Here is a 12,094-nt window from a genome sequence, read left to right as displayed (position 1 = left end):
GGAAGGGAGAGAAAAAGAATAAGGGCAGGATCTGGAAGAGGGAGCAGACTGCCTGGAATTAAAAAGAATCTAAAGTAAAACTTCAACAAAACTTCTAAAAGATACATTTTAACTGAAACTTTGCAACTAAATAGTAACCCCAGGAAGAGAAAGTGAAAAAAAAAGAGCAAAAAAGAAACAGCTTGCATGTATTTGGATTATTTGGTGATCTTTGGATTTTTGGTTATTTTATTTGAATGACTAAAATCAATCAGGTAGTTGTTTAAAAATTTATACAATGGCACCACTTCTGGATGAATTGAAAATGGAACTTAAAAAGTACAAAGAAGATGCACACGAAGGGAAGGGTTCTTTTGGCTTCATTTTTCAATTCTTAGAAATGGAGATTTGGAATTATGAGAAACAACAAGAAAGGACTGCAAAACAAGAAGACTGGGACAAAGAAGAAGCCATCTTTAATGAACAAGTAATTCTATGTGGAGAAGAAAAAGAAAAGGGGGGAAAGAGAATGGAGAATTTAAGACTTAAAAAAAACAACCAAAGAAAAGAAAAATAATTTGAAAAATAAGTATAATACTAGAAAGCAACAGAAAAGGGGAATACAGAAGAGAGAAATAGAGATAGAGAGACAAGGGGGTAAAAAGGGGAGAGATAAGAAGAGAGGGAAGAAGGAAAGGAAAAGAAGTTACAAAGGACCGGGGCAAGATATAGAGAAACAGGACCTATTTAGAGATAATGGGTGAAAATCTAACTGAAAAAGGGATTCTGTAAAGGTACATAAGATTGTATTGTTATATTAGTAATAGAAATAACTTTAGAAAACTGGAAACAACATATGATTAAAATGGGGGATAAAATAGTTAGTGTAATTTAGTGAAATGTTTGTGAATAAAATAAGTGAAATAAAATAAATGAGAAAATTGAATTAGGAAGGAATGGGAACATTTTAATTAATGTTTTATAAAATATAAGTGAAGGGGGGGGAATTAACTATGGAAAGCTAATAATTGTTCTCATAGAAGTATGATATTTAATTGAAAAGTAATGTTAAAGATGTTAAGACTTTAATGAATATTAATATTAAGGATAGAATTGAATTGGAATGGAATGTTGTTTTAATTATATACATTTATATTTTTTTCCTTTTTTTTAAAGAATACAGTGTGTATTTTAAGAATGTACCAAGCAGAATCCGAATGAAAGTTATGTATTATATTGAATGTTACAACTTCAGGGCAAAGATATAAAGGCGTCATACTCCAATCAGAAACTACAGGAGAAATTTTATTTAATGAGAAAAGATAATAGATAATTGAAACAGGACAGACAAAAAATATAAATACAATGATTTGAATTGAGATGAGATAATTAAAATAAAATTGAGAAAATTAGAAGAGGGGAGAAGCTATGCAGAAAATGTAAAATAGTAATAAGAAATGGAATAGAATATAAAAATGAGCATGAACCTGAATTTTTGTCTGTACGAAGAAATATAACCCGGGATTATGCTGCTTTCAAAAAAGATGTTTTATTTGTATTTTTTTTTCTCTTTGTGAAAACTCAAATAAAATTTACAAAAAAAAAAGAAAAGAAAGAAAGATAGGTGACTTTATAAATTAGTTCAATTCTGAAGATCAATAGATTTTCTGCATTCACAGCAATACTTTGCACCAACTTAGATCAGGGTATTGAACATCATGTAGATCAAGGCTGTCAAACTCCCGGCCAGTGGACCAGATGCGTCACACAATGGCCATGGCCACACCCAGTTTAGCAAAAGGGAAAAAAGTTCCAATACATCACATGAGGCTGCCATGAGTTTGACAGCCCTGATGTAGATGAACCATCAAAGCATTCCAGGTAGAGGAGTCCTGGTGATTCACCTCAACCTGATCCAGGTAGTTTCCTGGCTCTACAAGTAGCCTCACTCTTCAGGAACTCACTGACTCTTCCATTCCACGGCTTCCACAGCTGTGCTTCCCTTAGTATAGAGTTCTGAAGAAGTAGGGACTTTATGGGGAAGATGGATCAGGAGTTTGGTCATGCCTGAAGGAGGGAAGGAGGAGAGGGTTCAAGGAAGAAGATCAGCTCTGCCACACTGTGAGTCTGTCTTCTGGGCAAAGTACCAGTATGGGAGGAAAGGGAAAGAGGGAGGGAGCCAGGACAGTAAAGAAAAGGGAAATAAATGGGGGGAAAAGTAAAAGGAAGCAAAGATCTTCCTGTTTAATGGGACAGAGAAGAGCTTAAAGTAATATATGTTCCTATATTATATTATCCTTGATATGATTTTGAGATATATATATATATAAATCCAGTAATACAACCATACAACCAAATAATGGTTCCATTAGTAAAAAGTACTGCCATTAAATGATCATACTAACAGAGTTGGAAGGGATTTTGGAAGACTTCTAGTTCAACATCCTGCTCAAGCAGGAGACTCTATACTATATCAGACAAGTAGTTGCCCAATTTCTTCTTAAAAATTTCCAGTGATGGAGCACTCACAACTTCTCAAGGCAAGCCATCCCACTGATTAATTGTTCTCACTGTCAGTACATTTCTACTTATTTGTACGTTGGTTCTCTTTTTGATAAATTTCTATCCATTGTTTCTTGTCCTGTTTTCAGGTGCTTTGGAGAATAGGTTGAATGCCTTTTCTTTGTGGCAGTTCCTTAGATATTGGAACACTGCTATCATGTCACCTAAGTCCTTTTCTTCATTAGACAAGACATACCCAATTCCTGCAACTGTTCTTCCAGTCCCCTAATCACCTTTGTTGCTCTTTTCTGCACTCTTTCTAGAATCTCAAAATCTTTTTTCATGGTGACCAAAACTGGATGCAGTATTCCAAGTGTAATCTTATCAGCGCATTATACAATAGTATTTCACAAGTAACTCAGATTTTAATAAACTGACTCCATTTATTTTAGCATTATTCCAGGATACTCTTCATTGTATTCATTTTTGATTCATTGTGTGCAGACACCAGACTAACAAAATAGTTTTATGCAACACCTTCCTGTGACAATTTGAGTTTGACAGCACTGTCCTAGATAATTGAAGCTTGAGTATAAGTAACGTCACCTTGTCTTGAAAAACAATCTATCAATCAGAATGGAGCTGGGAGACCCTATACCATTTCAGACAAGTGACTATCCAGTCTCTTCTTAAAAACCTCCAGTGATGAAGCATTCACAACTTCTGAAGGCAAGCTGGTTAATTCCACCATCAAGGGAGATAAACCTTCTTAACAATCTGCATTTTACTATCCCAAAGCATATTACTCACTATATCTTATAAGAAGCAAATATCTTTCACAACATTTCACAGTGGTATCTTTTACATAAAGATGCAGAACTGGTATTATGTGACCTACTTAATATTTAGGACACATAAACAGCATTTGCCTATATGTGAAACTAATCCTTTCCAAGGAAAAAAAGTGCAATGAAAAGTGAATAGAAGACTGCAATTTCATGGTTCATTAAAATACTGCTGAAATCCAAAATTGTAAATGAGAATTACAGGGATTCTTAAAGAAACTGTTAAATTCCATGAACAAAGGACGAACACAGGACTACATCAAATTAAGCGAAAGTAATAGAAATATGGAAGCCTAAGGATGTTGTGAACATTGTGTAGTTTCACAAAGCTCCTGTTTTTAAAGCTACCTCAAAATATCTGGCAACTAGTAAAGATAGAAAACATGAATTGTTTTATAATGAAAAGAATTATGACAACAAATAGAATTTCTATAAACATCAAGATTCTTTCTGATAACCTAAAATGAGCTTGTAGAAAGAACAACACAGTAGTTATGCAGCATTCCTTTTCAATACAATTAGGGCAATTTTAAATTGACTTTGACAATATAATGATCTGAATTTTAAGGTATCCAATTAAATAAGGACCATATTGGCAAAAATGACAGTATTGTATTCTCTTCCTACATTACCATGAAATTGAATTAATATTCCTCCATCTCCTAATTTTGCATTTGTGGATTTGAATCTTAACTTTTTTTCACATATTCAAAAAAGCTTCAACTGAAGATGGGAAGGGGAAGCAAGTTCTCTAGTCTCCTTGTTTCATGTTATTTTAGGACTTTCCCCAGTTTTCTTTTTTTTTTAAAAAAAAAAAGCTTTATTAACATTAAAAAATATATACATAATACAAAAAAATTCATAAAATACAAAACCAAAAAGTTATACATCACCAATAAACATAAAAACATAAAGACATCTAATTTCTTAGACAGTGTGTTTATGTCCAACAATGTTCCAATACTTAGTTCCGATATCTGGCATATACTCCTATCATGACCTCTTTGTGTTTTCTCTTGTCTGTTTACTTACAGTTTTCTATCTTTTATCCAATTATACCAGTTTTCCCAAACTGTAAAATATTTTGAGTCTTACTATCTTTTAACTTTTGGGTGAGCTTCTCCATTTCCGCACAGTCATAGATCTTCTGGGTTATCAAATTATCTGTTGGCATCTCATCTTCCTTCCAACAGTGAGCTAGTGGTATCCTTGCTGCCATTATTGTATGTAAAATTAAATATTTGATTTCTTTTGCGATTTCACCTTTTATTATTCCCAACAGAAAAATTTCAGCCTTAGGTTCTAATTGAATGTTTGTGATTTCTCTTATCCATATTCATATTTTTCCCAATACTTTTTGCTCTTCAGGCAAAGCCACCAAGTGTGGAAGAAGGTACCTCTTGTTTCTTTACATTTCCAAGAGAGTGGGCTTAAATTTGGATATATATTGGCCAATCTCAAAAGTGTCAGATACCACCAATAGCACATTTTATATTGGTTCTCTTTATAGACCGTCAATTTCACTACTTTATAGTTTTGCTTCCAAATTCTTTCCCAATCTTCCAAATTGATATTATATCCTATGTTCCTTGCCCATGCTATCATTGGGCCCTTGACTATTTCTTCTGCCAATTCAAATTCTAATAAGTAGTTGTATATTTTTGAAATTTCTTTTTCATCTGTTCCGTCTAAAAGTTTATCTAATTGATCCCAGTTTTCTGCATGCATTTTGAGAGAACTATTGAGTAAAAGAAGAATCAGTGAAAATGATCTTCCAACTCTAGGAATACTCTAAGAATATATTTGTAGTTTGTTATCTATGTATTTGAATAAAATAAAAAGTACTAAAAAGGTTATTAAGTATGAACCTAGTAAACATCATCTGGCAAAGTATTTCAGAACTAGGTTCTATGTGTCATTAGCTTGACCATTTGCTGGACTCTGCCCTTCCTGTTTTGATGAGATCTTCCAAAGAGGCAAATTGTGTCAGTGGACTGTACATGCATCCTTTGGTGCAGGGATGATGCCATCTGCCTTTATGTGTCTAAATTTTGTTTCATAGGGACTTACAGGTTCAGCATCATGACTTCAAAGTCAGAAAGAGAATGAGAAACATGAACAGTTTGGTGTAGTGGTTAAGGCATCAGATTAGAAACTGGGAGGCTATAAGTTCTACTTTTGCCGTAGGTAGAAAACCAGTTGGATGATCTTGAGCCAGTCACTCTCTCAGCCCTAGAAAGGAGACATTGGTAAACCATTTCTGAAATTTTGCCAAGAAAACTTTTGCATACACAAAAGAGGCGGCAGTGGGGAAGTTTACAAAAATGCAAATGGAAAGTGATATTAATCTAGGCTATTGTTTATCATCTGTGAATAAATGAGTCTAGTTGAGCTGAAGATATTGGCAGCCAGAAATGTTTTCTAAAATAAGAAACAATTATTTCTAATTATAATTTAATGTAACCTAGTAAGATATTGGACTTGGCTGATCATTTCCTATCTTACTCCATGGCTCTGTCTCCTCATATCATTAAGTATAACGGTGGTTGGGCCAGACTTTTTGTAACATGGGGCCTCTGAATGCAGAAATGTGATAAAGTGTTCCGTGATAAAAGCTCAAAAACATAAGCATGGCTGGCATCAGATAAGCAATCACCTCATACCATCAGTCTCTTCCCATACCGCTTGGAATGTCCTCAACAGAGTTGGAAAGGGAGCAGAAAGTTCAGTGGGCTGGCACTGGACTTCTCTTCAGTTAATGTCCCTTCCTTTGGAAGCACCACCACTGACCATGTATCCCAGGAAAGGCATCCCAGAGTTCTAGAGCAAGTCATGCAAAATGAATAAAAACACTACTTTCCTGATTTTAATAAAAAATAACAACAGCAGCACTGACAACTAATTTTCATTAACTAGACTAAACCAGGTAAATAACACCTGATGTGTACAGTTAAATATGAAAACTATGGATTCTAATTTAATTGTCATTTCCCAATACAAAAAGGGAGTAAGAATTCTAGAATTACCTCATTATCAGGATCATTTCCCGCTTGTTTAAGTCATTTTGAGACTATCTAGGGGTTCTTAGATAGCATTGTTGTATTACATAAGCTCAGAATGACATCCATGGTGACATGAATATGAAAGGATATATATGTGTACCTGAATCATAACCAAAATCTGCATATGCAACAAAACTTCATAAAGTACTGGATTTCATCAATAGTTCATACAATGAATAGTCCATACATGAGTGATATGTTTATAGATTGGAACCTACTATGCAGCTTGTTATTTTAAAAAGGCACAATGCTAAAAGCTATATCTTAAAAAGAATTAGTACTCCCTATGGGTATAGCTGACTAACAAACCAATTATGTGTAATTTTTTTTCTGAAGCAAGCAGCCTTTTCATTGAGAAACACAGATTTCTGCCTAATAAAAATAAATTCACTTTAGTTTCCCAGAATCAACTAACAAGTAAATACATGGCTTCAAAAGCTAATATATTATTTTAATTGTAGAGTTGTCACATTCCCCACCTACATACAACTGTAGTTTTGACTGCTGTTGTGTTTTTAGAAAGAAAGAAGAAACCACTAATTTTCATGATCCTTTCTGAATTGTACCACATGGTGGCATACTTGCTGTAAAATATGGATTATATGTATGTAATATAAAACTCCAAGGATGTTTTCAGTCTCATTTCACACAGGCTTTTTTTCCCTATTAGTAAAAGTTGATATTCATCCTGTGCAAATGTAGAAGTTTGGTTTTTAATGCATTCCATTTCTTCATCATGCATAAGCTGCAGTATTCAAAAAAATTAATTTTTTATACTTAGCAGTTGAGTACCTTACATTTTTCACCCACAGTATGTTCTTGAAGTGTTTTTAACATACTCAGTTTATTGTAATTGTTATGATTTATCTTTTAATCAGGGCTTTTTTGAAGAGGAAGAGGGTAAGGAATATATTTACAAAGAGCCCAAATTAACAGGCCTATCTGAAATCTCTCAGCGACTGATGAAACTTTATGCAGACAAGTTTGGAACAGACAATGTAAAGATAATCCAAGATTCCAATAAGGTACGGTTGGAAATGTCCACAGATCTATTTTTTTTTAAGAAAGCATTTGTGCTAGTACAGAGTTTTTTGTCCAAACCCACTTAAAATAAATGAATCATTCTTTTTTTTCTCCAACATTCTTTTTTTCTTCAATGAGCCATGCTCACTGTATAAATTCAGTTAATATCAAAGCACGAATAACTTGGAACCAATGAAGTAAAAAAATGAAGAGGAGTATGGTTCAGGCAAGGCATAACCTCTTCTGTGGCCATGCAATTACATATATTCGTCTCTCTGATCAGAAGAGTTATAATAACGCCCTTGATAGTAATATAAGCATTTGTTACATGCTGTGGTGTATAAACTTATGTACATTCATTACACTGCTATTAATTGATTAAAGGTGGAAGATCCTGGTAGGCATGCCTTTTTGGGGGAGTGGGCTTTCAAATTTCTGAAAGGGAATTCCCAGCAACAGAGGCTTTCTTAGAAATCTGTTTTGTTTGTCTAAGAAAATGTTTTTGGTCCTTTTTTGCTCAAAATATCTGAATACAAAATATACAACCATCCTGTCCAAAGCAAAGAAATCTATGAATATATCCTCTTTTATAATGTCTAAAGCAGCATTTCAGTAATATGCTGTAAAAAGCAAGAGTTTAGTTTCTTTTCTTGTCCTTGTGCTGCCTCTAATTGATGTATTGTCTCCCCTTTTGTTTGTATAGGTTAACCCCAAAGATTTAGATCCTAAATATGCATATATCCAAGTAACCTATGTCACGCCCTTCTTTGAAGAGAAAGAAGTTGAAGAACGTAAGACTGACTTTGAAATGCATCACAATATCAACCACTTTGTGTTTGAAACGCCGTTCACCTTGTCAGGAAAGAAGCACGGGGGTGTAGAAGAACAGTGCAAGAGACGGACAATTCTGACAAGTATGGACACTGAATTCTTCTTCACAACAGGACAATATCTCAGGATGTTTGGGCCACTTCTCAGCCTCTGAACCTCCTGAAAGTCCACAGGAGACCATTTGAATAACCACTCCCTCCAAAAAAACAGTGACCTAAATTGCACTGTTTTGTTTCAGTGTCAAGATTTTGAAGTGTTAAGGTCCACAAAGAGAATGAAAGAGAGAAACAGTTGGGTGTAATGGTTAAGGAAGCACAGTAGAAACCAGAAAGCTGAGTGCTGGTCTTGCCTTAAGTACAAAACCAGTGATTTTGGACCTGTCTCTCCCTCTCAGTCCTAGGTAGAAGGCAATAAATCATTTTCAAAAAATTCAGGTAGTTCAGGAGTCAACAATAATCAACATTGACCTGAAGGGGCACAAAAAAGGGGAAGGAGGAAGAAATTATTACTATTTCTTCAATCAGTAAAGCCACCCTTCTCAATCCAATTGACTCAACACAGCAACTGATGATTTATTATTTACAAAAATAGTTACAAATATCTTGTAACATATTGCTAATTATCTAAGGGATAGTTATTGAATTGCCAATGGATATGCTTCAAAAGATTTTGGTTTAGAATAGAATGTCATATTTAAAACTATGTTTATTTAGCATTTTTCTTGTCCCAATAATATTAATTTATATTTACAAACTGTTAAAATAATTTTAAAATTGTTACTGAAGCAAGACCTTTCTTGTTACTTATTTATACTTGATTTATCCATTATATACCTTATGTTTCTACTTCAAATACACTTGAGGTAACATGAAAAATGGTATCCACAAAGTAAGAGTGATATTCTTATACCTGTTCTGGAATTTGATTAAGACAAGCAAGTAATCCTTTTATGATCTTTTAGAAAACTATAAATATACACTTACACACATGAACACACCCACACATACTGTAGATACAAACATACAAAGAATGAGAAAATGGAACTATTCATGGATATATTGTATGAATTATGGCTTTGTTTTAATTATGAATATATTTTACATTAAATAAACCTTCCTTAGATGTATTTATCTTGTTTTTTTACTGCAGCTAGCCATTTATTTCCATACGTGAAAAAAAGAATACAAGTTATAAACCAGACCAGTATAGAACTGAACCCCATAGAAGTAGCTATTGATGAGATGTCCAAAAAAATTTCAGAACTCAAACAACTTTGCACAATGGATGAGGTAGATATGATTCGACTCCAGCTGAAACTACAAGGAAGCGTCAGTGTCAAGGTAAGTATGTTTCAGCCCTTTTCTCGGGTTTAAAAGATTTGACATTTAGGATTTTATAATAGGAAACAGAATCTTTATCTTCTTCTGTTGTTACAACCTCACCTGCTGGAAATTCAAAAGAAGCATTATAATATTAGCTAATTCATTAAGTAAATTAATTAATGTTACAAGCTTATTCTTTTGAATCTGAGATTTAGCTCCCATTTCTTAATATCCTTGCTAGGTTTGCCAAACGGTAGAAGGGGAGTATGGTACTGATTAAAGCATCATTATCCCTCTCCCAGAAAGATTGATGCTTCTGCCTTAGGATTCAGTTACCTCCACTGCATCTCCTTCCACAGAGAATAAGTTTTTAATGCCTGCTACAGGCTGTGCATCATCATGAGAGATTCAACATCAAAAAACAGCTTCCTTTTCAGGAGTCTGAAAGCAGTGGAGGAGTGGGAAATGTATCTTAGAGGAAAAATGAAGACCAATGCTGATAACATTGTGTGAGACTCAGAAAAACAGAACTAAAAGCCATGTTAATGATTAGGGTTTTTAAGAGATATCTAGCTTCATTTCAAATTAACTTTTATTTTGATAGCTGCAATTTAGTATACTACACTGTTTTCATATTTAATTTTATCTATTGTGCTTTTAGTGTGATAATATTTTTATTTGATGCAGTGAACTTAAGATAGCTACCCTTTAATTACTTCCCAGAGTTTGAAGGCCATATTTTTTGTTTTTACTGCATGTTGGGGGTTGGGCTCCAGTTTAGGAAATTTATTAAAATTGTTTTAAAGAATGAAATGGATGCCTTAATATTGGGCCCAAACATTTTGATCACCCAATCTTGGGAAGATTCTGGTAATCACTAAAGGTGTGCTAGCAATCCTTCCATTTTGCACACCTGATCTTCAAGTGTTTCCTTTCCATAATGTATCTGCAATTTAGAAAACTCTTCAGTAACAGGTGTACAAAATCAGGACTTCAGGTATTGACAGAATAATTGTTTTAAGCTGCCTTTGCCAGTCCTGATCTCGGCCCTCAGTATAACATAGCACACTTTGACTTGCAGGTAAATGCAGGACCAATGGCTTATGCTCGAGCATTTCTTGAAGAAACCAATGCTAAGAAATACCCAGATAACCAAGTTAAACTTCTGAAAGAAATATTCAGGTAAGTTTTACAATATGTTAGATAGATGAGAGAGAGAAAAAAAATATGGAGATAGAGATAGAGATAAACAAATACAAGGGTAATATATTTCTGTGTCCATTATGAATACACCATTTTAATCCATAATAAAATCGAAATGCTATATTATATTTGAAACAATAACACATTGCCTTGACATTAAAGATATGAGATTTTTTGTGCTATGCAGACAATTTGCAGAAGCATGTGGACAAGCTCTTGAAGTTAATGAACGCCTTATTAAGGAGGATCAGCTGGAATATCAGGAAGAAATGAAATCTCATTACAAGAACATGCTCAGTGAGCTGTCAGAGGTTATGAATGAACAGGTTAGCCATTCTCTTTCAACACCTTGTTTTCAGCTCCAAAGACATTAGGGTTGTCACATAAACAATGCCTAATCCTAATTGGGGAGCCACCTTGGGAAATTAAAAGTCCCACAAGGTTCCTAATTTCCAAACTTCTTTTCTTGGTCTAAAGTATATTCTCATTTCAAATACTCCTATCTCTTTTACCTTCCTTTATCTGTGAATCCCTCCTATTCTGATTTCTATCATTTAAGAGTAACACTAATCAGAAGAAAAAAAATCTATCATGCTAATTAATTCTTATAATCAATAGAGATTGAACCCTTTCTTCTTTCCCTCCTTCCTTCCTCCCTCCCTCCCTCTCTTCCTCCTCCTTTCCTTCCCTCCCTTCTTAAAGCAAATTCTGACAAATATTTACCCACTTGGTATTTTTAAGTTGATATTATTCAGAAAAGCATACAGTGATTCTTTTTAGGCCAATCATACCATGAACGGCTTAACAATATAAGGATATACTGGGATTTGATATGCTATTGAATACATTTTGATCTTTGTCCATACAGTATGTGAAAAGTAGAAGCAGGTTACATTGGAATCTATGAACACAGGATAACATTAAATTGGATGCTGGTCTGTTATTATATCTAGAAGTAAGAGAAAGTCATAGGGTACAAAAACCCAGAATACTTATGGATAAACTTCCATTTTCTTCTGTCAGAGGCTATATATGACACCATATACCCACACAGGGAGAGGTAATAAATTCAGACAAAGGGAAATACAATCTCAAGAGCAAAATGGAGGAGGTTTCCTTGATTCTTTACACTTTGAGCAGACACCACAATTATTCTATCCTGGCATATCAAAAGGGCATTAGGCTTTTCTCCTTCCCAATTATATATGCCAAACACTGATGGATTATAGGATGAACCTAAGCCTGTGAAAACAATTGAGAACTCACTATGAGGAGATCCTGTTATACATTCAAGATATTTTTTTAAAACTGCTTGGGCAGAAAATCC

General features: G+C 34.1%; 1 protein-coding gene across 10 annotated transcripts in view; it reads left to right on the top strand.

The window, feature by feature from the left end:
* Positions 1-12,094, top strand: part of DOCK10 (dedicator of cytokinesis 10) — a 167,726-nt gene that overhangs the window by 153,503 nt on the left and 2,129 nt on the right. For 9 of the 10 annotated variants that reach the window (XM_026701522.2, XM_026701521.2, XM_087933216.1 and 6 more), the window contains 5 exons: positions 7,267-7,413; positions 8,115-8,325; positions 9,392-9,582; positions 10,646-10,746; positions 10,955-11,093. In XM_026701522.2, the coding sequence (XP_026557307.2) occupies positions 7,267-7,413; positions 8,115-8,325; positions 9,392-9,582; positions 10,646-10,746; positions 10,955-11,093 (789 nt within the window). The remainder of the gene's footprint in view (positions 1-7,266; positions 7,414-8,114; positions 8,326-9,391; positions 9,583-10,645; positions 10,747-10,954; positions 11,094-12,094) is intronic. The other variant, XM_087933219.1, reaches the window with a different exon arrangement.

Source organism: Pseudonaja textilis, chromosome 4, assembly GCF_049901715.1.
Source record: "Pseudonaja textilis isolate UNSWEBS1 chromosome 4, rPseTex1.2, whole genome shotgun sequence".
NCBI classification, from domain to species: Eukaryota; Metazoa; Chordata; class Lepidosauria; order Squamata; family Elapidae; genus Pseudonaja; species Pseudonaja textilis.
The sequence above is the reverse complement of the archived record's forward strand: the minus strand, read 5'-3'. Positions and strand labels throughout refer to the sequence as shown.